General features: G+C 41.3%; 1 protein-coding gene across 1 annotated transcript; it reads left to right on the forward strand.

Moving 5' to 3' along the window:
- Window positions 1-823: 823 nt before the first annotated feature.
- Window positions 824-20,062, forward strand: LOC106562046 (adhesion G-protein coupled receptor G5). The gene is made up of 14 exons (XM_014126583.2): window positions 824-1,464; window positions 9,910-10,004; window positions 10,129-10,575; window positions 10,726-10,777; window positions 13,709-13,823; window positions 13,909-14,031; window positions 14,296-14,424; window positions 15,054-15,096; window positions 15,521-15,627; window positions 15,753-15,868; window positions 16,129-16,388; window positions 16,502-16,601; window positions 16,722-17,002; window positions 19,042-20,062. Exons 2-14 carry the CDS (start codon window positions 9,938-9,940, stop codon window positions 19,158-19,160), a joined length of 1,959 nt encoding a protein of 652 aa, XP_013982058.1. The 5' UTR covers window positions 824-1,464; window positions 9,910-9,937; the 3' UTR covers window positions 19,161-20,062.
- Window positions 20,063-23,599: the final 3,537 nt, after the last annotated feature.

The raw sequence follows: 23,599 nt of genomic DNA on the forward strand, positions 1-23,599 counted from the left end.
AAATCTTTAATAAATGACAGACCTTCTAGAACAGATGATAGGCAAGTGTGTGTGCGTGTGTGTGCTGAGGAACCATTGTGAAGTTGTTACTTAACTGACTGCCACAGTTAATAGCCTACTTCCTTCACCACAAAAACACTATGTCCTAATAGTGAAAAAGCCTAATCATCAACCATTATAACCACTGTCTGGAGATTGGCAAAGAAATAGTGATGTTTGTTTAATCTTCCTCTTTGTCTCTGATATGGAGACTTGACAAATTTCTGCTTCCCTTTTTAACTCCTGGGGTAGGCTGGACAGTTATTGGGGTGTCAGGGTGCATGCATTGCTGGACAGACGGCCAGTTGTGACTCTCAACTGTAGCCCCCTATGCCTATATTAATTCTGTATTGTCCTATTCCCGCTACCAAACACAAAAACAAGCCACAGAGAATCAGCAGACACCTTTCATCACCAGTGAAGTGGGACTTATCCTTATCGCGTTGAGGGCAACAGCCATATAATAAAATAAAACTGGAAAATACTTCCACTCCACAGACAAGTATCCCTTTGTTAGCTTGCTTTCTTCACATGCACGCATGTGCACACCCTCCTGTACAGACACACAAACACAGACAGCTGAAGAGAGAAGAGGAGCCTCTACCTCATTCTCTCTCTCCTTCCTGTGAGGTTTTTCATCGGAAAATGTGACTTGACAAAATGTCAAATGTCAAAGTCTACAGGTAATTGTTACCCATGGTTAAACATTAACGTGGCACAATATCACAGTTGGCGAGCCTACTGCTGATAACCTTGGGGAAATAACAGTGCATAACAATAAGACATACTGTAGTATGTAGACTTCACTTATAGATAATGACGTTCTCTAAGAAAACATTACAGAAAGTGAGAGCTAGGAACACGTTATAGCCTAAAATAGATTGTATAGTGAATAGCCTATTACTTTCTATTCTTCTTGCAGAGAGAAAGCTTACCAAACAGTGGCCCTCTTACCAACCACCCGCAGGCAGTCTGGCGCTCACACGTTGTCCGTGCTGACAGCTATTCCCTAAGGAGTGTACAGGGTTAGGCAGCTCAAACAACACTGGACCTTTTCTTTGTGGCTGTACTGTGTAGCACGGGTGCCAGTGCAGTGTCGTATGGTCTGGAAGTTGCCTAATGACATTTAAAAATACCCGAGTCTTTGAAAGAGTAACTTTCAGTCATGTATGACTGAGCTCATTTTCACACGCTGTGAGTGAGTGTCTGAGCTTTGGGGAGGAATCCGGTTTTTTTTCGCCTTCCATTTCAAACCGTCAGTTTATGTTTCTGTCACCAGTGTATAGTCCGCGTGTGGAGTTGTGGAGAGCATCGCTTATAGGAGGACCTCTAACACAGATCTTTAGACATCGACGGAAAACAATCGACGGAAAACCATAACCACCACGTTCAGCAGAGGCGCAGACGGGGTCCGATTGTGTAAAGGTAACAACAACAAAACAAATGTAAACCCGTTTTTTACTGCATTAATCTGTGATATTTAATTGTTTTCCTAATTTCACCAGAACACATGTGTAGCCTACCGGTTAATAAATGCAGTGTGGAGACAATTCATTTATTGACAAAGCAGAGGCAGGTGTTTCTGTATTTTAGGGTCTAATAGTGAACGTCAGATTTGGCCTGCTATACATTGTGCTAAATGAGTCTACAACTCGTTACAAACCAGTTCTTACATTTGTGTTTTCTTTAATTTCTTATTTTTTTTCTGTTGTTGATAGGAATATGTTACGTTAACTTGATAACTTTCTTTGTCAGGTTGACCAAAACATAAATAACTTGCTCTGAAGTACGTGACAGTTGATTTTGGCTTAATTTCTATCTGTTCTTACTTTTAGTAGGCATAATTGTAATGGTATTACGTATTACTATTATGAAATGCAGAATCGAAAAATGAGGTGCTGCTAGTATTTATACCAATGCTTGGGTGATGGGTGATGGTTCTGGTGCAGTTTAATGTTTGTCCGCTTGCTTGCAAGGTTGGCAAAATAATACAATTCCTGTATCAGGATAAGCCTTTTAACCAGCAGATTACAATTGTTGCTATAAACACTGGGACAAAATGCCTGTGAAGACTGCAAAGTTCAATAACTACTGGCATTAACTAAATGCACCTTAGGAAATGGGGACATCTAGTCAGCTGCACAACTGAATGCATTCAACCGAAATATGTCTCCCATATTCAGCCCAAACCCAACCCAAACCCTCTGAATCAGAGAGGTGCGGGGGTCTGCCTTAATCAACATCATAGGCGCCCAGGTAGCAGTTGTTGTTGGGGGTTAACAGTTGACAGTGCATGTCAGACCAAAAACCAAGCCATGAGGTCGAAGGAATTGTCCGTAGAGCTCCGAGACATGATTGTGTAGAGGCACAGATCTGGGGAAGGGTAACAAAAAATGTCTGCAGCATTGAAGGTCCCCAAGAACACAGTGGCCTCCATCATTATTAAATGGAAGAAGTTTGGAACCACCAGCACTCTTCCTAGAGCTGGTCGCCCGGCCAAACGGAGCAATCGGGGGAGAAGGACAACCATCCCTACGATGAAGCATGTTGGTTACAGCATCATGCTGTGGGGATGTTTTTCAGCAGAAGGGTCTGGGAGACTAGTCAGGAGTGAGGGAAAGATGAACGGAGCAAAATACTGTACAGAGAGATCCTTGATGAAAACCTACTCCAGAGCGCTCAGGGCCTCAAACTGGGGCGAAGGTTCACCTTCCAACGGGACAAGGACCCTAAGCACACAGCCAAGACAACGCATGAGTGGCTTCAGGACAAGTCTCTGAATGTCCTTGAGTGGCCCAGCCAGAGCCCGGACTTGAACCCAATCGAACATCTCTAGAGACCTGAAAATAGCTGTGCAGCGACACTCTCCATCCAACCTGACAGCGCTTGAGAGGATCTGCAAAGAAGAATGGGGAAAAACTGCCCAAATACAGGTGTGCCAAGATTGTAGCCTCATACCCAAGAAGACTCGAGGCTCTAATCACTGCCAAAAGGTGCTTCAACAAAGTACTAAGTAAAGGTCTGAATACTTATGTAAATGTGATATTTCAGTTTTTTTTTTTTGTCATTATGGGATAGTGTGTAAATTGATGAGGGAAAAAAACAATTTCATCAATGTTAGAATAAGGCTGTAACGTAACAAAATGTGGAAAAAGTCAAGGGGTCTGAATACTTTCCATATGCACTCTATCTCTAGGTTAAACTGATAGATTTTTATGGGGATTTTTTTATTATGCTAATTAGATTCCCGCAGGGGAACAGACATCGATTAGAGCGCTGGAGTAGTAACCGGAAGGTTGCAAGATCGAATCCCCGAGCTGGCAAAGTAAAAATCTGTCGTTCTGCCCCTGAACAAGGCAGTTAACCCACTGTTCCTAGGCTGTCATTGAAAATAAGAATTTGTTCTTAACTGACTTGCCTAGTTAAATAAAGGTAAAATAAAAATAAAATCGACATTGGCAATGTTGATGCTTACTGGGCCATGGCTTCCTCACAGAAGGAATCAATATTAAAGTCATATTAAATTACTGGATGAACTGTATACCCTTAAATTAAAATGTAGTAAATGTGAATATTTTTGGCACTTTCATCTTTGTTTTGGCCCTCTTGAAACAGCTGAGTTTCCTAGCATCTCTGATCTGAACCAACTACTCTGCCCACCTGTTCATCTAAATGGCTGAAATCAGGTCTTTGAGGGGACACTGGTCAACATAGCTAAAGCAGATGCTGGACCATCGTTTGACCCTTGAACTTTATTCACGCTCTTTGTCTGTTTAGCTTAGGGCCCCAACAACAGAGCTTTTTTGTTTAGCTCTGATGTCACAGACCAGGTCACATTTCTCTGCCATAGCGGGGCGTTTATGCTCTGTTTACTCTTCTCAGACAAAAGGTGGTGGAGTAAAGCCTGTTGCATGTCTGTCTGACTCACAATTGCTTTGACTGGTTTGCCACTCAGAGCTATACTACTCTGAAGTGATATACAGATGCTGTCCATGACAGACAGGATGAATCACTGTTGTTGAATACATCGAAACACTGCAGCTTAAAGAAAAAAGGTTTGCAGTTTAAAATACTGCTGCTTATTAAATAAATAAAAAATTGAACAAGAGTTCAAGGGATAGCGGAAGTTTCAATTGAGGCCACAATGTCACACATGCAGCATCTTTGAAAAGAAAGGGTGAAACGGGTGGGGGAAGTGTGAAAAGAAATTACAGTAAGTAGTTCAAATCTTTTTTATGATCGTGTGTGTGTGTGTGTGAATTTACCTCTGTCACATCAGAAGTATCAAAATGTAAACTTAAGTTGCTTACACAATGATAAGACTCATATTTGACACCAAGCTCATGAGTTATTTGGCTAGCTACTATACAATATGCTTTGTGGCCTTGAGCATTTATAACTGCCTGAACCGTGTCAACACACACACATACACACACACACACACACACACACACACACACACACAAAGTTGAGAAGTGAAAAGGGACATTCTTTCACTGCATTTAGGCCCTCGGCTTGAACAATGGAGAGGGGGTGGGGGCAGAGACTGGGTGGAGGTCGGGTTCGCCCTTCTCAAACAGAAGAGAACTGAGCACCGTGTGTGCACTTGTTGATTATGTGAAGTCTGATTATGTGGTGGGGGAGACTGTGCATTTCTTATAAGTATGGTTAAGGTATAGTCCACTGTATAATCCATAAAGACCATGCTGTTGACGATTGTCTGATATTTGACGTTGTCTTCATACTTTCAAAAATGTGCTGTATTTCATTTACTCATAGACAAATAATCAAGACCTCTCTTATTGTGCTCACTTTTTGCATGATAATAACACTACTGTTACATTGTTTTTATACTTCAACTTGTTGGCAAATGATCTTAAGCCCACTTTAGCAGTAATGTGACAGATAGGGAAGGTGTGCAACACTGCTTGTTGAGGTGGCTACAAGGGAGTTGGTCATGCAAGGGCGATAAAAAACATCAAGTTTAGACCTGCCTGGTGGGTTGATGCGTAGATCTTATTGGTATGTTCAGCAGTTTCACATAGACTCACAGTGGTATTCAAAGTCGGGGTCGCCAAATTATTATTTAGTATTTATACATTTTTTAGGAACAAAAAATTCAGAATACAGATTATTGTATTGGACAATATAAAAACATTTGAGAAAGACAATAAAAACATATATACAGTACCAGCTAAGTTTGGACACACCTACTCATTCCAGGGTTTTTCTTTATTTTTGTAATTTTCTACATTGTATGTAGAATAATAGTGAAGACATCAAAACTATGAAATAATACATATGGAATCATCTAGTAACCCAAAAAATTGTTAAACAAATCAAAATATATTTTATATTTGAGATTCTTCAAATAGCCACCCTTTGCCTTGATGACAGTTTGCACACTCTAGGCATTCTCTCAACCAGCTTCACCTGTAATGCTTTTCAGACAGTCTTGAAGGAGTTCCCACATATGCTGAGCACTTGTTGGCTGCTTTTCCTTCACTCTGCGGTCCAACTCATCTCAAACCATCTCAATTGGGTTGAGGTCAGGTGATTGTGGAGGCCAGGTCAAATGATGCAGCGCTCCATCACTCTCCTTCTTGGTCATATAACCCTTACACAGCTGGAGGTGTGTTGGGTCATTGTCCTGTTGAAAAACAAATTATAGTCCCACTAAGCGCCAACCAGATGGGACGATGTGGTAGCAATGCTGGTTAAGTGTGCCTTGTATTCTAAATAAATCACTGACAGTGTCGCCAGCAAAGCAGCCCCACACCATCCATCACACCTCCTCCTCCATGCTTGACGGTGGGAACCACACATGCGAAGATCATCCGTTCACCAACTCTACGTCTCACAAAGACATGGCGGCAGGAATCAAAAATCTCAAATTTGGACTCATCAGACCAAAGGACAGATTTCCACCGGTCTAATACCCATTGCTCGTGTTTCTTGGCCCAAGCAACTCTCCTCTTCCTATTGGTGTCCTTTAGTAGTGGTTTCTTTGCAACAATTTGACCATGAAGGCCTGATTCAGGCAGTCTCCTCTGAACAGTTGATGTTGAGATGTGTCTGTTACTTGAACTCTGTGAAGCATTTATTTGGAATGCATTTTCTGAGGCTGGTAACTCAAATGAACTTGTCCTCTGCAGTAGAGGTAACTCTGGGTCTTCCTTTCCTGTGGCAGTCCTTGTGAGAGCCAGTTTCATCATAGCGCTTGATGGTTTTTGCGACTGTACTTGAATAAACTTTAAAAGTTCTTGAAATTTTCCGCATTGACTGACCTTCATGTCTTAAAATATTGATGGACTGTCGTTTCTCTTTGCTTATTTGAGCTGTTCTTACCATAATATGGACTTGGTCTTTTACCAAATAGGGCTATCTTCTGTATACGACTCCTACCTTGTCACAACAGAACTGATTGGCTCAAATGCATTAAGAAGGAAAGAAATTCCACAAATGTACTTGTAATTGGCACAACTGTTAATTGAAATGCATTCCAGGTGACTACCTCATGAAGCTGGTTGAGAGAATGCCAAGAGTGTGCAAAGCTGTCATCAAGGCAAAGGGTCGTTACTTTGAAGAATTTCAAATATAAAATATATTTTGATTTGTTTAACACTTTTTTGGTTACTACATGATTCCATATGTGTTATTTCATAGTTTTGATGTCTTCAATATTATTATACAATTTAGAAAATAGTAAAAATAAAGAAAAACCCTAAAATGAGTAGGTGTGTCCAAACTTTTGACTGGTACTGTATATTTTGAGTAAATGTATTTATTGGTTTCTTTTCATTTTGATAAGAGATGGAAATGTAAGGAATTGAAGGTTATTTGTTGATGTAAAAATGTTCATGTAACTATTTTAAGGTTGTTTCATTACATTTTGGGTGGGGTCCCGAGAAGTCCTTATGAACACGTTTTTTTGTTGTTGAAAAAGTTTGAATACCACTGCATTAGAGCATGTTACTACAGTCCCCCTCATGCCCCAGTGCATGAAGACTAACTGCTACTGCTGCTAAAACTAAAATGAATTCCCATCCTTATTCCTGAAGTGTACAACGAATTCCTAACTGGAATTACACAATGCAATACTTCGAAGTACAAAACCGTGTATAGCTTATCAGTAGTATGATCTGTTTGCCAAGGGGGCCATGCTTAGAGAGGAAGAAAGAGTGGTTGAACATGGAGAAGAGTAGTATTGCAGACGTGTGTGACCTGACCCCATTGTGTTAGATTATGTGAGATAAGTTCTGAGCAAAGTACAAATATTGTGTAGGGAAGCAGGATAGGTAAAGACATGGTTAAAAAATAAAAAATAAACAGTCAGAGGAGAAAGGTTTGTGGAAATGGAGAAGTTTCTCAACACCTGAAACCACCGGGAACTCACACCTTACCACAAAGGGCAAGTACAGAGACCACAATCCAGACATACTTTATAGAAAACGGCATTCACTGTTCTGTTTGTGACATCTGTCATATGCTGCTGTTTTTACAGCAGGCCTATTGTGGGATTGATGATGTCTCACTTGTGTTGGTGCTCACACTCATTACATAATAAATACATTTTTGCATAGATGAGAATAGGCCTTCACCTGTAGGAAACCTTTCTGTCTCAACATTTAGCTCAGTGCTTGTACGTGTGTATCATTTGCAGGTGGCAGGTTTCTTAGGTATGTTGTACGTAAACTGTCTCCTCCACAAATCCCACTAGATTGTGGTTCAATGGCTGTGTGCAGTTTTTGTCTGTCTTCTGTTATGGAGGAGTGAAGTTTTCCCACAGAAACCAAAGCATGTAGCCAATAGCTTGCACTGTCATCATTAGTTTGTGTAATGCCATTGTAATAAACGTTCTAAAGCCGCTGTCCACCATATTGCTGCCGAAAAGTTGACTGATGTCCAGTTATTCTGAAAGGGGACTAATGACCATTTAGTCTAAATTACGATGGCATTGCTAAAGTAGGCAAATAATTAGTAGGAAACAACTTTGCCATTATTATCATGTCGTCAAATTTACTTTAGAGAGATGGCAATGTTTCCATTAGCTAATAAAGTTTGTCAAAAATAGCTAGCATTGTTAACGTTAGCTAGCTAAAATCCCGTCCTGTCCCCTCAATCTTAGGGCCTCTTTACACTACACTATTTTGACGCCACAAACTAGTCCCAGGAAATATACTTTTGTAGTGTAAAGAGACAGATCTAGATTCAAATCTTTCTTCAACAGATGTCTCCAACACTTCCTCCTGAGGTAATGTGGGAGACTACTACACCATATACCCCACTCTGAGTCGTACAGCGTGAAGCTCATTTCCCTGCAAGAATTACCTTAATACCAATAGATGGGATTTTTGCTCTGTTAGCGAAATTGTAAATTAAAGGCTCTAAAAATATCCACAAAAATATTTGTGAATAATATCACTGCATTAATCACGTTTGCAACACTATGCACAATATGGTTTAGATGAGAATCTCCTGTATAGTTTGAATTGGTGTCCTTATTTTGTTTGTCTATAAACTATGGTATTTACGGTATGCTAATAGCTGCACTCACACATGAAGCAGTAATGTGGCTTTGGCCATATCACATCAGAGGCTAGTGTAAACAGAAAAGTTGTAAATCTGATGTTGAAGAGAGATAGATCTCACTAAACATATTTTACTAATGTAGCGAAATTCACCCTTAGCTAGCTTCCATGTAGTGGTGTAGCTAACTACTGGAACTACACACTACTTTTTAACAAAAATAAAATATGGATGAAGTAGTCAAGAATTTCCTTTATTTTTCGGCATCAGATCTGCATAATTCTTACTTGAAACATAATTTTTGTGTTTAATAGGCTAAATTAAACATTCTGTAACATTTTACCCAAGTGATCTGTTCTTGCAATTTGTAGTCTATGACATTTCAGATTTACATATGATCATTTTTCACAAAGTAGTTTGGATGTAGTGAACTACTTTTCCCAAGTAACTTTAGTTAAATAAACAATACTTTTCTTCAGGGTAGCTTTAGTGTAGCTTAATTTCTTCCAGTGTGACGTCATTTCTATATACTCTTAGGAAAAAAAGGTGCTCTCTAACCCTTTGAAGAACCCTTTTTGGTTGCAGGTAGAACCCTCCTGGGTTCCATGTAGAACCCTTTATACAGAGGGTTCTACATGGAACCAAAAAGGGTTCTCCTATGGGTACAGCTGAAGAACCCGTTTGGAACCCTTTTTTTTGTATTTTCAGAGTAGCTTCCCCAACACTTTAAATTGTGCACATGTAGGTCACTTGTCTGCTACTACAACTCAGTTGGAATTGAAATAAAAGACTGTGGCGTGTGTCTGTGGGAAGATACGTCGATCACCATGGCAGCAGCCACATGGGTTTTACACGTCTTCTGCAGAATAGCTAATACAATATCGAGATTTTAGTTCTCAAAAAGGGAATTAGTGTGAATACAGTGAATTAGCATTGCATTCATTGGCAAGTCTGCATCTGTGAGACCTCAGAACACATACTTGTCATTGACGACTCAGTGAATACAAGACACAGTGACTGGTGTCCGTGTGATTGTTGGAAGGAAAGAGTGTTCTCATTGATAAGAACTCAATAAAGGACACTGAATGTATTTTTAGAACAAATGTTTTTATTGATAAGGAAATAGTAAATTCTACATTTTGTGTCTAGGAAATGTGTTGTTTAGAGAAGACAGGGTAAATAATTAGAGAATCGCCCCTGGAAGGAATGGTACAGATATGTGTTTGAAAGACTGACTGCAATCACCCTGAGACAGATCTATCCTGCTTTTCACAGAACGCTAATTAAAGTTGAGCAGTATTCATGTTTTACAACTGTGTTGTTCTTCTTGCCGTTCTATAGAGGTCAAAGGTGAAACCATACAGTAACAATGGGGCCCAACCAGGGGTTTGGAGGGACCTTGTGGATGATCTTTCTCTTTGCCCTCTTTGCATCAGGTAAGTGAACATTTTATTTGTAATGTCCTACAAATAAAGCAAAATACTGTATGAACTGAGAGGGATTCTGTTTCTTAAAAAGTTTAAAAGTAAAACTAAAAGTCAAAAACTATTGTCCAAACAGGATCAGGGGAAAACGACAGGGACTTCAAAATGTGTGGAACCTGGTGCCATGGCAACGGGCTTTTAACTCTGGCTCACGATTTGAAAAGGGGCTGTGGCACCATCACCATCTCAGCCAATGAGAGCTCCCTGTCCATCCGAGGTGAGATAACGGCCCAATGTGAGAACTCCTCTGTCATCAAGCTGGATCCGAGCCCAGGGGCAAGAGAGAGACACTTCTGTGTGTACTGGGAGCCGCTTCTGGACCAGCTCTGGGTAGAGGTGAATGGACAGAACCACACTCTGTGCTGGCCGTCTGGTCTACAGGGGAACTGCTGCACTGACCTGTCCCAAGGCAGCAACAAAGGGACTTCGACGTACGGGATACTCAACGCGACACAACGGGATGATATCATAAGTTACAAAACACACCCAGCCTATGAGTTTTTTGGCGAAATTATCAACTGCAGTAAGCAAGCCTTTAGGTTGTCAGTTAAATTGTCTGATGAGGAAATCAACTTGAATAATTTATTGTTCATCTAAGTACATTTTGGGTGTGTTATACAGTCTTGAAAATATAAATACTAGACTGTTTCTGAACGGATTCTTTGCCTTTCAGAAAACAAGTTTTGTGATGAGGCGAGTCAGGGATCTGGTGATAAGGTGAACATGTAAGTTGTACCTCTTTATTTTGAATTACACCCCTCCATGTCATCTCTCAAACTCCTTTATCCTCTATGCCTATCGTCCTGAGTTGACTAACCAGCATGACAAGATGTGATTGTAAACATGCTCGGGCAGTAGTGAAGTATTTTTTATTTTTAACTAGGCAAGTCAGTTAAGAACAAATTCTTATTTTCAATGACGGCCTAGGAACAATGGGTTAACTGCCTTGTTCAGAACGACAGATTTGTACCTTGTCGGCTCGGGGATTTGAACTTGCAACCTTCTGGTTACTAGTCCAACGCTCTAACCACTAGGCTACCCTGCCGCCCCAAGTATGAAGTCATCTATTATGAGTGAGCTGCAGAGCTTAAACAGAAAATTGAGCTCATTGTGATTAGTGGGTGGTGGCTGGTTTGTACACAAAACGTCCATCTATTGTACAGCAGTTTCTATATCACTATCACATGCCCAAAAGCAATCTACACACAATAGCTGTAACGATGTGTGCTGAGAGTCAGGAAACAAGTTCAGGGAGTGAGTGTTTTAATAAATAAATGAAACTAACACGTAACACAAACAACGCACAGACATGACCCAGGAACAGAAACAATAACGCCTGTGGAAGGAACAAAAAGGAGTGACATATTTAGGGAAGGTAATCAGGGAGGTAATGGAGCCCAGGTGAGTCTGATGATGCGCAGGTGCCCGTAACGATGGTGACAGGTGTGCGCCATTATGAGCAGCCTGGTGACCTAGAGGCCGGAGAGGGAACACACGTGACAGTACCCCCTCCCAAAATGATGATCCCGGGTATCAGGAGCAGACCGGTCACCTCTGCTGAGGCGCAGGAAACCTGTCAATCCGGCTGAGACGCGGGAGCATGGTGACCTAGAGCGCCGGAGAGAGCATACGTGACGGTACCCCCTCCCTGGCGCGTTCGGCTCCAGCAGCAGGACGCCAACCAAGGGGACGAACCCGGGGATCAGGAGTGGACCGGTCACCCCTGCTAATGCACGGGAACCTGTCGCCACCTGGGGCGCGGGAACCTGACAGACCGGCTGAGGCAGGGGAGCCTGGCCATCCGGCTGAGGCATTAGAGCCTGACGAGCCGTTGGAAGCAGGGGAGACTGGCGATCCGGCAAAGGCATAAAAGCCAGACGAGCCGGCTGTGGCAGGGGAGTCTGGCGATCCAGCTGAAGCATGAGAGCCTGTAGTGGGTCCCGGACCCGACTGCATTTACAATGACACACAAAAAAAAAGACTCCCTGATGCTTCCCTTAGGTGAGGCGTTATTCCGTAACGATGTGCGCTGAGAGTCAGGAAGCAAGTTCAGGGAGTGAGTGTTTTAATAAGTAAACACACTAGAGGCCGGAGAGGGAGCACACGTGACAATACCCCATAATGACAAAGTAAAAATAGATTTTTTGTAGTTTTTGCAAATGTATAAAAAATAAAAAACAGGGACCCTATTTACATAAATAGACTCAAAATTGAGCTCAGGTGCATCCTGTTTCCATTGATCATCCTTGAGATGTTTCTACAACTTGATTGGAGTCCACCTGTGATAAATTCAATTGATTTGACATGATTTGGTAAGGCACACAACTGTCTGTAAAAGGTCCCATAGTTGAAAGTGCATGTCAGAGCAAAAACCAAGCCATGAGGTTGAAGGAATTATCCGTAGAGCTCCAAGACAGGATTGTGTTGAAGCACAGATCTGGGGAAGGGTACCAAAAAATGTCTGCAGCATTGAAGGTCCCCAAGAACACTGTGCCCTCCATCATTCTTAAATGGAAGGAGTTTGGAACCACTAAGACTCTTCCTAGAGCTGGCCACCCGGTCAAACTGAACAATCGGGGGAGAAGGGCCTGGTCAGGGAGGTTATCAAGAACCCGATGGTCACTCTGACAGAGCTCTAGAGTTCCTCTGTGGAGATGGGAGAACCTTCCAGGAGGACAACCATCTCTGCAGCACTCCACCAATCAGGCCTTTATGGTAGAGTGGCCAGACGGAAGCCACTCCTCAATAAAAGGCACATGACAGCTCGCTTGGAGTTTGCCAAAAGGCACCTAAATACTCTCAGAGAAACAAGATTCTCTGCTTTGATGAAACCAAGATTGAACTCTTTGACCTGAATGCTAAGCGTCACGTCTTGAGGAAACCTGGCAGCATCCCTACAGTGAAGCGTGGTGGTGGCAGCATCATGCTGTGGGGATGTTTTTCAGCGGCAAGGACTGGGAGACTAGTCGGGATCGAGGCAAAGATGAACGGAGCAAAGTACAGAGAGATCCTTGATAAAACCTGCTCCAGAGCGCTCAGGACCTCAGACTGGGGCGAAGGTTCATCTTCCAACAGGACAAGAACCCTAAGCACACAGCCAAGACAACACAGGAGTGGCTTTGGGACAAGTCTCTGAATGTCCTTGAGTGGCCCGGCCAGAGCCCGGACTTGAACCCGATCAAACATCTCTGGAGAGACCTGAAAATAGCTGTGCAGCAACACTCCCTATCCAACCTGACAGAGTTTGAGAGGATCTGCAGAGAAGAATGGGAGAAACTCCGCAAATACAGATGTGCCAAGCTTGTAGCATCATACCCAAGAAGACTCAAGGCTGTAGTTGCTGCCAAAGGTGCTTCAACAAAGTACTGAGTAAAGAGTCTGAATAGTTATGTAAATGTGATATTTCAGGGTTTTCTTTATTATAAATTAGCTCAAATTTATTAACCTGTTTTTGCTTAGTCATTATGGGGTATTCTGGGTAGATTCATGAGGACGGGGAAAAACTATTTAATCCATTTTAGAATAAGGCTGTAATGTAACATAATGTGGAAAAAGTCAAGGGGTCTGAATACTTTCCAAAGGCACTGTATGTAATGCATAGAAATTACCTGTATGAGATAGAGTGGGTTGTAAATGCTGTCTGTATTGGTCTGTAGGATAGAGGAGACAGTGATGAGGTCCAAGGTGCTGGGGAACGTGGTGCTGCCCTGTGCCCTGAGCTCTGTGGTGGAGATGAAGGAAGGCTTTCAGGGCTACAACATCACTCTGCCTGTAAGACCATAAACGCACACACAGACACACAAACACGTAATGTTATATGATTATTATAACTGACTTGTGTGTTGGTGTTGTGCAGGCGCCTCAAGGAGTTCCTCCTCAAATGATTCCATCAGTTCACCTGCCTTCTTGTCTGAAACCTCCAGAAAAGAAAAAGGTCAAGGTTGTCTGCACCTACTTCAAAAACAGTACCTTATTCCAGGTAAGAGCCAATTGGGTTTTTCACTTGGCTGCTAACCTAGTCTATGTAAACTGTACATTACAGTTTACACTAAAGCACCAAATCATTGGTAATGCTTCCTTATAGCAGGACCGGTTTTCCGGACATAATTTAAGCTAAGAATTAGACAATGAAGATTCTCCATTGAACATGCTTTTTAGTCCTAGACGAAGTTTAATCTGTGTCCGGGGAAACCGACCCGTATAGTATGAAGTGTAGTTGTGATTCTGGTTGTTGTGTTCACAGGGGTGTTCTAAGGTAGACCAGAATGACATCAGGATTCTAGAAGATGTGGTGGGAATCACTGTGGAGAATGAGATCATCACCAACCTTCCAGAGCCAATCAGGATTGGTTTCCATCATTCTGTCATACCAGTAAGTGTGTGCGTGCTTGCCTGAATGCATCTGTGTATCTTAGTTGACTTGAAGCACGCCAAATCCTTCCCTTGATGTATTTTACTGTCTCAAACCCTCCGAGCACAAACCACTTCAAAAGCCCTTTCAGAAGCAAAAGGAAACAATGTGAAAGATTTGTAGAAAAAGATGTCTGCTTCATCTCAGAATTAGTCACTCTAGCAATTGTACTGTAGCAAGTAGCTTTTTATTCAACACTGTACATCACAGGGGTGTTGCCCCTGAGTACAGTAGATTTGTATCCTTAAACAGTTGTACAGTTAGAGTAAAGTTAACTTTCTGTTGTATGGTTGTAGTGTTTCTGTACTTTATCTCAGCGTGGTCTTAGTGTTGATTGATTCTGGTGCATCAGTTAAATTGAAAATATGTTCACATCATTGCACACTTGATCCTTTCTGGTCTGACTCAGTGTGTGATTTGGTCAACAGTAGCACTTGTAAAATATGATTGAAGCTAATCTTGTATGCCAGACAGATATACAGTATTTGGTATGTGTTGTTGTTCAGTATCCAGGTCACCATCTAGTGGTGAATTAAATATGTTAGTCCCTACTTGCCTCTTATCTCCTTTTTGTAACTTGTCTTTTTCAGACAAGTCACTCAAGAAAATGTGTTTCTTGGGACACAAAGAAAGGTTTGTAAAGAAGCATGTTTAAACTTGGTTGCAATAATAGCGTACTTATTTATATTATTATTTGTATTGAATATAGAGGATGTTTATTCATGATTATAAACCGGTCTTTCGAACCCTGGATGCTGATTGGCTGAAAGCCGTGGTATATCAGATAATATACCACAGGTATGATGCAAAATTACTTGTTTACTGTTCTAATTATGTTGGTAACCAGTTTATAATAGCAATAAGGCACCTCTGGGGTTTGTGATATATGGTCAATATACCATGGCTAAGGACTGTATCCAGGCACTTCTCGTTGCGTCGTGTGTTAGAACAGCCCTTACTTGTGGTATATTGGCCATATACCACACCACGCTTAATAATGAAGTGTTAGCATTTCCCGGTCTTGCTACGGCTATTGATATTGGTTTAATTGTTGCAGATCCAACAGAGGTCACATGGAAAAAGGAAGGTTGTGAGACCATACAGAAAGGTGGGGAGGACACAGAGTGCCACTGTAATCATCTCACATACTTTGCCATCCTAGTGGTGAGCTATAACCTCTATCTAGAATATTTACATGGGCAATCATTTAAATAAATAAATAAGAACTCATCTCAAGTAGATTAGTAATAGTAGGCCTAAACTTGGTTTTTGTCTTCTATTCACCTCAGCAATTGGAACCACGACCAGTCCGCCATCTGGTGGCTCTAACTGTCATTACATCTATGGGCTGTGCTGCCTCTACGTTGAGCTGTGTTGTCCTCATCTACTTCCTTAACACACAGAGGTACTTCTCCTCACATGCAATGATCTGTCTCCCTGCAGCCTGTCCTACGCATAATATCTCCTACCAGGCCTCAACATGTGACAATACTTCCTAATCATGTTGTGCAAATATCTGAGATCATGGGAAATCCTAAATGTTTGAAAAATATGAGTGATATTCGTTTCATTACAGTTACCCACTCTCTCCCTCCCTCCCTCCATCCCCCTCCCCTTCCTCCATCTCTCTCACTAACTTTCTCTCCTCTTCTTGCACTGTGGCAGGAGAGCGAAGGACCAGTCCACTGCAGTCCATCGGGGTCTGGCCATGGCACTGTTCCTTCTTAGCCTCTTCTTCTTCCTGACAGGGACTGTGGCCAATGTAGGAGGGAACAGGGCATGCTGGGCTTTTGGGGCAGCTCTCCACTATGCTCTGCTCAGTTCCTTCTCCTGGATGTTTATTGAAGTGTTTCACAGCTTTTGGTTGGTCTACATGGTGTTCAGCTCCTCCCCCAATCCTTATGTTTGGCACCTGGTTGGCTTTGGTGAGTAGAAACATACACAAAGAATTGGTTTATATTCCACTGCCCATTGGTAGATGAATACAATTGACTTGAATAAACATTAACTGTTACCATCATTTTGATCCTCTGTCCAGGTCTCCCAGCTGTTCCGGTCATTGTACTGCTTGCCATTGGAAAAGTCTATGGTGTGATAGAGGTTGTGTCCAGTGATGATGTCAACAACCCCTACTTGATGTGAGTGCACTTTGGATCTACTGTACCTGTAAGATGAACAGTAGTTAAAGTTTTGACATTTGACTGAGGTGATGAGTAAGTTAGCCCAGCGATTCATTCTTTTTCACCATGGTCTTCTAGGTGCTGGATGGATGTGTCTCCACGCTCTGTAGGCCTACTAGCCCATTACTTCATCAACCTGACCTTCCTGGCTGTAGTGGTCATCTCTGGTCTGATCATGCTCTTCCTGGTCCTGAGAAATATCCAGAACCGAGACGAGTGGCGGAAGAACAAGGTGGCGTTCCTCAGTATCTGGGGTCTCAGCTGCCTGTTCGGGACCACGTGGGGCCTGGGATTCTTGGACTTTGGACAGCTCTCTGAGTTCATCCCCTTCCTCTTCTGCATCCTCAACTCCCTACAGGGTAGGTCCACCTCTGTTGAGTCTATCAAAAAGTGAATATGGTCACATGACCAGAGGAGGCTGTCAGAGCCAACTGTCTATTGTGTTGCTTTGAAACAATGCCCTGTAAAAGTGTTCCGTTTCAACAGCGTATCAGGAAAAACCTCCCTGCAACCGATTTCCGGTTGTATTCACTAGCTATTAGCTACATGCTTAGTTTAGAAGCTAGTGTATAGCTCTGTCTGCAGGAAGTTCACAAAAAAGCTGCTCTTTATTGCTGGTGTGACCTTTTTAAAATACCTACACTACCAGTCAAAGGTTTTAGAACACCCACTCATTCAAAGGTTTTTCTTTATTTTTACTATTTTCTACATTGTAGAATAATAGTGAAGACATCAAAACTATGAAGTAACACATATGGAATCATGTAGTAACCAAAAGTGTTAAACAAATCAAAATATATTTTATATTAGATTTTTCAAACAGCCACCCTTTGCCTTGACAGCTTTGCACACTCTTTTCATTCTCTCAACCAACTTCACCTAGAATGTTCCCACATATACTGAGTACTTGTCGGCTGCTTTTCCTTCACTTTGCGGTCCAACTCATCCCAAACCATCACAATTTGGTTGAGGTCGGGATTGTGGAGGCCAGGTCATCTGATGCAGCACGCCATCACTCTCCTTCTTGGTCAAATAGCCCTTACACAGCCCGGAGGTGTGTTGGGTCATTGTCCTATTGAAAAACAAATGATAGTCCCACTAAGCCCAAACCAGTAGGGATGGCGTATCGCTGCAGAATGCTGTGGTAGCCATGCAGGTTAAGTATTTTAATTCTAAATAAATCACAGACAGTGTCACCAACAAAGCACCCCCACACCATAACACCTCCTCCTCCATGCTTTACGGTGGGAAATACACATGCGGAGATCATCCGTTCACCCACACCGCATCTCACAAAGACACGGCGGTTAGAACCAAAAATCTCCAATTTGGACTCCAACCCAAAGGACAAATTCCCACTGGTCTAATGTCCATTGCTCGTGTTTCTTGGCCCAAGCAAGTCTCATCTTCTTATGGGTGTCCTTTAGTAGTGGTTCCTTTAGCAGCAATTCGACCACGAAGGCCTGATTCGGGCAGTCTCCTTTGAACAGTTGATGTTAAGATGTGTCTGTTACTTGAACTTTGTGAAGCATTTATTTGGGCTGCAATTTCTGAGGCTGGTAAATCTAATGAACTTATCCTCTGCAGCAGAGGTAACTCTGGGTCTTCCATTCCTGTGGCGGTCCTCATGAGTGCCAGTTTCATCATATCGCTTGATAGTTTATGCGACTACACTTGAAGAAATATTCAAAGTTCTTGAAATGTTCCTTATTGACTGACCTTCATGTTTTAAAGTAATGATGGACTGTCATTTCTCTTTGCTTATTTGAGCTGTTCTTGCCATAATATGGACTTGGTCTTTTACCAAATAAGGCTGGTATACCCCCCCCTACTGGGTCACAACACAATTGATTGGCTCAAACGCATTAAGAAGGAAAGAAATTCCACAAATTAACTTAAGAAAGCACACCTGTTAATTGAAATGCATTCCAGGTGACTACCTCATGAAGCTGGTTGAGAGAATGCCAAAAGTGTGCAAAGCTGTCATCAAGGCAAAGGGTGGCTATTTGAAGAATCTCAAATATATTTTGATTTGTTGAACACATTTTTGGTAACTATATGATTCCATATGTGTTATTTCATAGTTTTGATGTCTTCACTATTATACAATGTAAAAAAAAAAGTCAAATAAAAAAAAAACTTGAATGAGAAGATGTTATAAAACTTTTGACCGGTAGTGTATATGGATTTGTTTCCATGTCATTTGTTTCACTACTGTTGAAATAAGTGACATTCATTAAGCATTTAGCTGTTACAGATAGCTTAGAATGATGTTGATTATAGGCTGTTTTGAATTCAGAATCTGGAATCTAATTCTAGAGCATAGATTCCAGCTCCTGTACTGTATTATTGGTCCATCACAGAACTAATCTGAAACATTGTGTGGTCTGTCCCATAGGTTTCTTCCTGATGCTCCGATTCTACATTCTTGATCGGATGCGGAAACAATCCAGGTCTAGTTTGGATGGTAGCACAGCATCTTCCACCAGGCAACACATGCTGCAGGAGAAGAGCTGAGCTGGGGTACATGGGATATCATTTTTTTTGTAGGCTAACGGAGGAGCAATGTACCAAATGTACCTCTGTCAGTCAGAACATTCCAACTCTGGGGGTGAGATTCAGAATATTGCACTATACAAGCCATTTCCATACACATCTGAGTGACTGTAAAAAAAAGCTTAAAGCTATAATTCACATAAAGTGAAACAGTGCCACTGGTCACTCCAGGCACATTTGTTATTCTTTTATTATGGGGCAGAGATGCATCCTGGTAAAAAAAATATCATAGTACTCTGCTGATCTATCGCATGTGCAATGAAAAAAAATTGTGTTCGTTGTTTGAAGTAACGTCTTTGTTGTAATATTGCAGACGGATGTGGCAGTTTCACCCCTACAGATTTCAGCTTTAAGCCCAGGGCGAACCTTGATAAGCTTGTTTTATTCTATGTAAACATATCATTTCATAGATATCAGTCATCGCTCATTTCAAACTTTTGAAGTAGCACTTTAGCTTCTTAGTCTTGTCGTTTACCCATTCATCGTGTTGTAGAATCACATATGTAAGAAACTTTCATACATCATTTTCCAGAGAATGGTAGTTTCTTTACTCAGAAAAGGACTCATAGAAGTGTCACTCAGGCCATCATCTGAAAGACGGCAGGCATTGTACAATGACATTTGGCTGAAGTTGGCAACTTGCTCTATTCTGTGACAAACACTGTATTTTCAGATCATAGTTACTGGACTGTGTTTTGCACTTTATTGTACAGAGATATATTTTTTTGAAAACATGACTGGTTGTGCCACTGCCATTATTGTGTGTATATATTTTGCAACTTTTGAAAACGTATTGTAATATTGTATTTGTGTGGATGTAAATGTATATTGCTTCAATAAAAGTTTACTGTATAAGAAAAGAACACCAGGACCTTAGTTTGACTGTACAACTACAAAAATATGTAATATTTGATCTTAACAATTCATAAGCGAAATACCTGCACTGTATACAACTACAATGTGTGTACAAAACATTAAACACATGCTCTTTCCATGACAGACTGACCAGTTGAAGCCAGGTGAAAGCTATGATCCCTTATACCTTATTAAATCCACTTCAATTCCATGTAGATGAAGGGGAGGAGACAGGTTAAAGAAGGATTTTTAAGCTTTGAGACATGGATTGTGAATGGGCAAGACAAAGACTGAAGTGCCTTTGAACATGGTATGGTAGTAGGTGCCAGGCGCACCGGTTTGAGTATGTTAAGAACTGCAACGCTGCTGGGTTTTTCGCACTCAACAGTTTCCTGTGTGTATCAATGATGGTCCACCACCCAAAGAACATCCAGCCAACTTGACACAACGGTGGGAAGCATTGGAGTCAACATGGGCCAACATCCCTGTGGAACACTTTCGACGCCTTGTAGCCCGTGTCCCGACAAATTGAGGCTGTTCTGAGGGCAAAAGGGGGTTCAACTCAATATTAGAAAGGTTTTCTTAATGTTTGGTACACTTAGTGTATGACGCTGTAGCTCTGGTTTACAGTAAATTGCAGAGGTTCTAAGGAAAGCAGAGTGTTTCATGATTGCTTAGTTGCAGGATGATTACAGTGACTGTGTGGAAACTTGCACAACATGGTTTTTACGTGGCCCACACACTGGGTTACTTCAGAGTGACAGGGAGCAGGGTAAATGCACTGTAAAAACACATGATGGAAAAGAGTGGGGGAGAATGAGGAAGTAAACCATCAAACTGATACTTATGTCTCTTGTAGCCTGTCAATGAGTTGTCCATTCTTAGGAAGAGGATTGACTATATTTAGCCTACATTAGAATTTACTGTTACCAGACTTAGATACAGCAAACCGATTGTGTCCACACTATCTCCCTGTGCTTTTAATGCCCAAAGGCAGGTGTGAGTAAAACATAGTGTTTAATAAGACAGTCTTTTCATACCCACAAACATTTCAACCTACCCATTGTGCACTCGTACATTGTAGCCTATTGTTAAATAGCGTAACGCCCTAACCAGATCTTAAAGTAAATGGAATATAGATAGACACATAGGCCATGCTCTTCTCTATTTCTGTTTTATGCCTCCATCAACCGTGTCTACCTCATGAGTCTCATCAAATATCACTTCCTCTGTGTCTGAGTCATCAAGGCCAGTCATAAAATCATCACATGGACAAAATGATGATCCAAGTCAGATACAGTACCAGTCAAAAGTTGACACTCCTACTCATTCAAGGGTTTATCTTTGACTATTTTCTACATTGTAGAATAATAGTGAAGACATCAAAACTATGAAATAACACATATGGAATCATATAGTAACCAAAAACGTGTTAAACAAATAGAAATATATTATATATTTGACATCCTTCAAAGTAGCCACCCTTTGCCTTGATGAACTCTGAACCAGCTTCACCTGGAATGCTTTTCAACAGTCTTGAAGGAGTTCCCACATATGCTAAGCACTTGTTGGTTGCTTTTCCTTCACTCTGCAGTCCAACTCATCCCAAACCACCATTTTCCAGGTCGCATTTGTAAATGAGAACTTGTTCTCAACTTGCCTACCTGGTTAAATAAAGGTGAAATAAATAAAAATAAATAAAAATCTCAATTGGGTTGAGGTCAGGTGATTGTGGAGGCCAGGTCATCTGATGCAGCACTCCATCACTCTCGTTCTTGGTCATATAGCTCTTACAAAGCCTGGAGGTGTGTTGGGTTATTAGATAGTTGTTTGTGAGTGTTGTGTTAGATGGGATGCTATTTGTTTATTTTTTTCAAGCAAAGTATAAGGGAGTTGTACTCCAGTCTAGTAGCTGGCGGTAATGCAACAGTTATTGGATGCAAAACATCGTTAAACCTCATGGAAGAAGAAGGAGATTGGCTAGGGGCGGCTCGCGTGCCACTGAGCGCGGGTTTGAGAATGAGCGAATCCAGAGAGCAATAGCGTCTTTTTGTAGGCACTAATTCCGCCATGGTTCGTTGGACAAAGTCTATGTGGAAATGAATGCCGTTTTTGTAGGATTTTGTGATATACGCCAAAAATAAGGTGAGGTTGACAAGTTTATGAGATCTTATACCTATTGTTCTATGAAAGTCTTCAACAGCTAAAGTCACATTTTGTGAATTTTGTAGCATTTGTAATTTCAAAAAGCACATAAAGGCTTCATAAAGGTCATGTTAAGTTATTAATATTATCTTGTAGAACGAAACGTATACTATCTCCTAAGCGTGTGTTAACCTCATACCTTATTTTCGGCATTTATCCCAAACCCTTTTCTTTCCCCATTTCTTTTCGCCACACTGTAGGAATGACTGAAAGAACAAGAGGTTAGGACTACAAGCTGGCTATCTCTATTAAGGCGCTCTATTATGACAAACAGCGGTGGCCCATACATTTTCAATTAAGCCTAGGTGGAGGTGGTATTCCATCCAGGTGGAGAGGAGAACATGACCGTGTTTGAGAGCATCAGAGCGACTGCTGACTGACTGATCAACAAAGCACCTTGCATCATAAATAACAACTCATTATTATTTGTAGATCAGTCAGTCACAATTTATCCATGATACACTGCTGTTTTGATCCTCTCCAAAACAGCCTTTTGGCTTTTGCTCTATTTTTTCAAGAAGTGCCTTTCATTGTTGACCAATCACAGTAGAAAACGTGGCATGCGTGGTGAAACGTCAGGCTTTGTGGAGCTGAAGAAGCTCATTCATATTATCCCATCATTCGTTGGCTAATTATTAGGCCTAATAGGCTACTGCAGTACATTGATCATCACCAGTCAACGTTATCACACCACCACAGCTAACTTCCCCACTCTAGCTAGCTAGCTAAGTTAGCTGGTTAGCACAATCTGCCAACTGTCACGTTTAACAATAAAAATCATTGTTTTGTAATAGATTTTTTTTGTGAATAATTTCTGTTGCCTGTAAATACGTTTTATGAATGCTTATGTTGTTATAGCGATTATTCTTTTCGCATGTTGATAATGTTTGTTTATTTCATTGCTATGGTCACCGGTGGCTGTCGCATAGACTGGTGGGCTGTCGCATAGACTGGTGGGCGACAGGTGGTGTATTCCGCAGGCTACTCTGCGACATTCCGCTGGTTGGCTGAAAACTGCTTTGTTGTCACAGCGACTGGGGAGTTCACCCTTTGCCAAAGAAGTTGCTATTTTAAGAATCTCAAATATAAAATAGATTGATTTGTTTAACACTTTTGGGTTATTACATACGTGTAATTTCATAGTTTTGACGTCTTCACTATTATTCTACAATGTAGAAAATAGTAACAAATTAAGAAAAACCTTTGAATGAGTAGGTGTTCTAAAACTTTGGACCGGTAGTGTAAGATGTTTTATTCTGTTATATTCCATAATTTTCTTACTGTAAAATGTGTGTTGACTGTTTAATGAACAAGATAATGAACTATTGATTTCATTTGCA

This window comes from Salmo salar, chromosome ssa11 (genome assembly GCF_905237065.1).
Source record: "Salmo salar chromosome ssa11, Ssal_v3.1, whole genome shotgun sequence".
Taxonomy (NCBI): Eukaryota; Metazoa; Chordata; class Actinopteri; order Salmoniformes; family Salmonidae; genus Salmo; species Salmo salar.

Excerpts from the sequence above, each read along its gene's own strand:
- LOC106562046 (XM_014126583.2), top strand. The coding sequence starts at position 9,938 with ATGGGGCCCAACCAGGGGTTTGGAGGGACCTTGTGGATGATCTTTCTC. Across the intron at positions 14,032-14,295 it reads AAAACAGTACCTTATTCCAG|GGGTGTTCTAAGGTAGACCA; the intron begins GTAAGAGCCAAT and ends TTGTGTTCACAG. Across the intron at positions 16,602-16,721 it reads GTCAACAACCCCTACTTGAT|GTGCTGGATGGATGTGTCTC; the intron begins GTGAGTGCACTT and ends ATGGTCTTCTAG.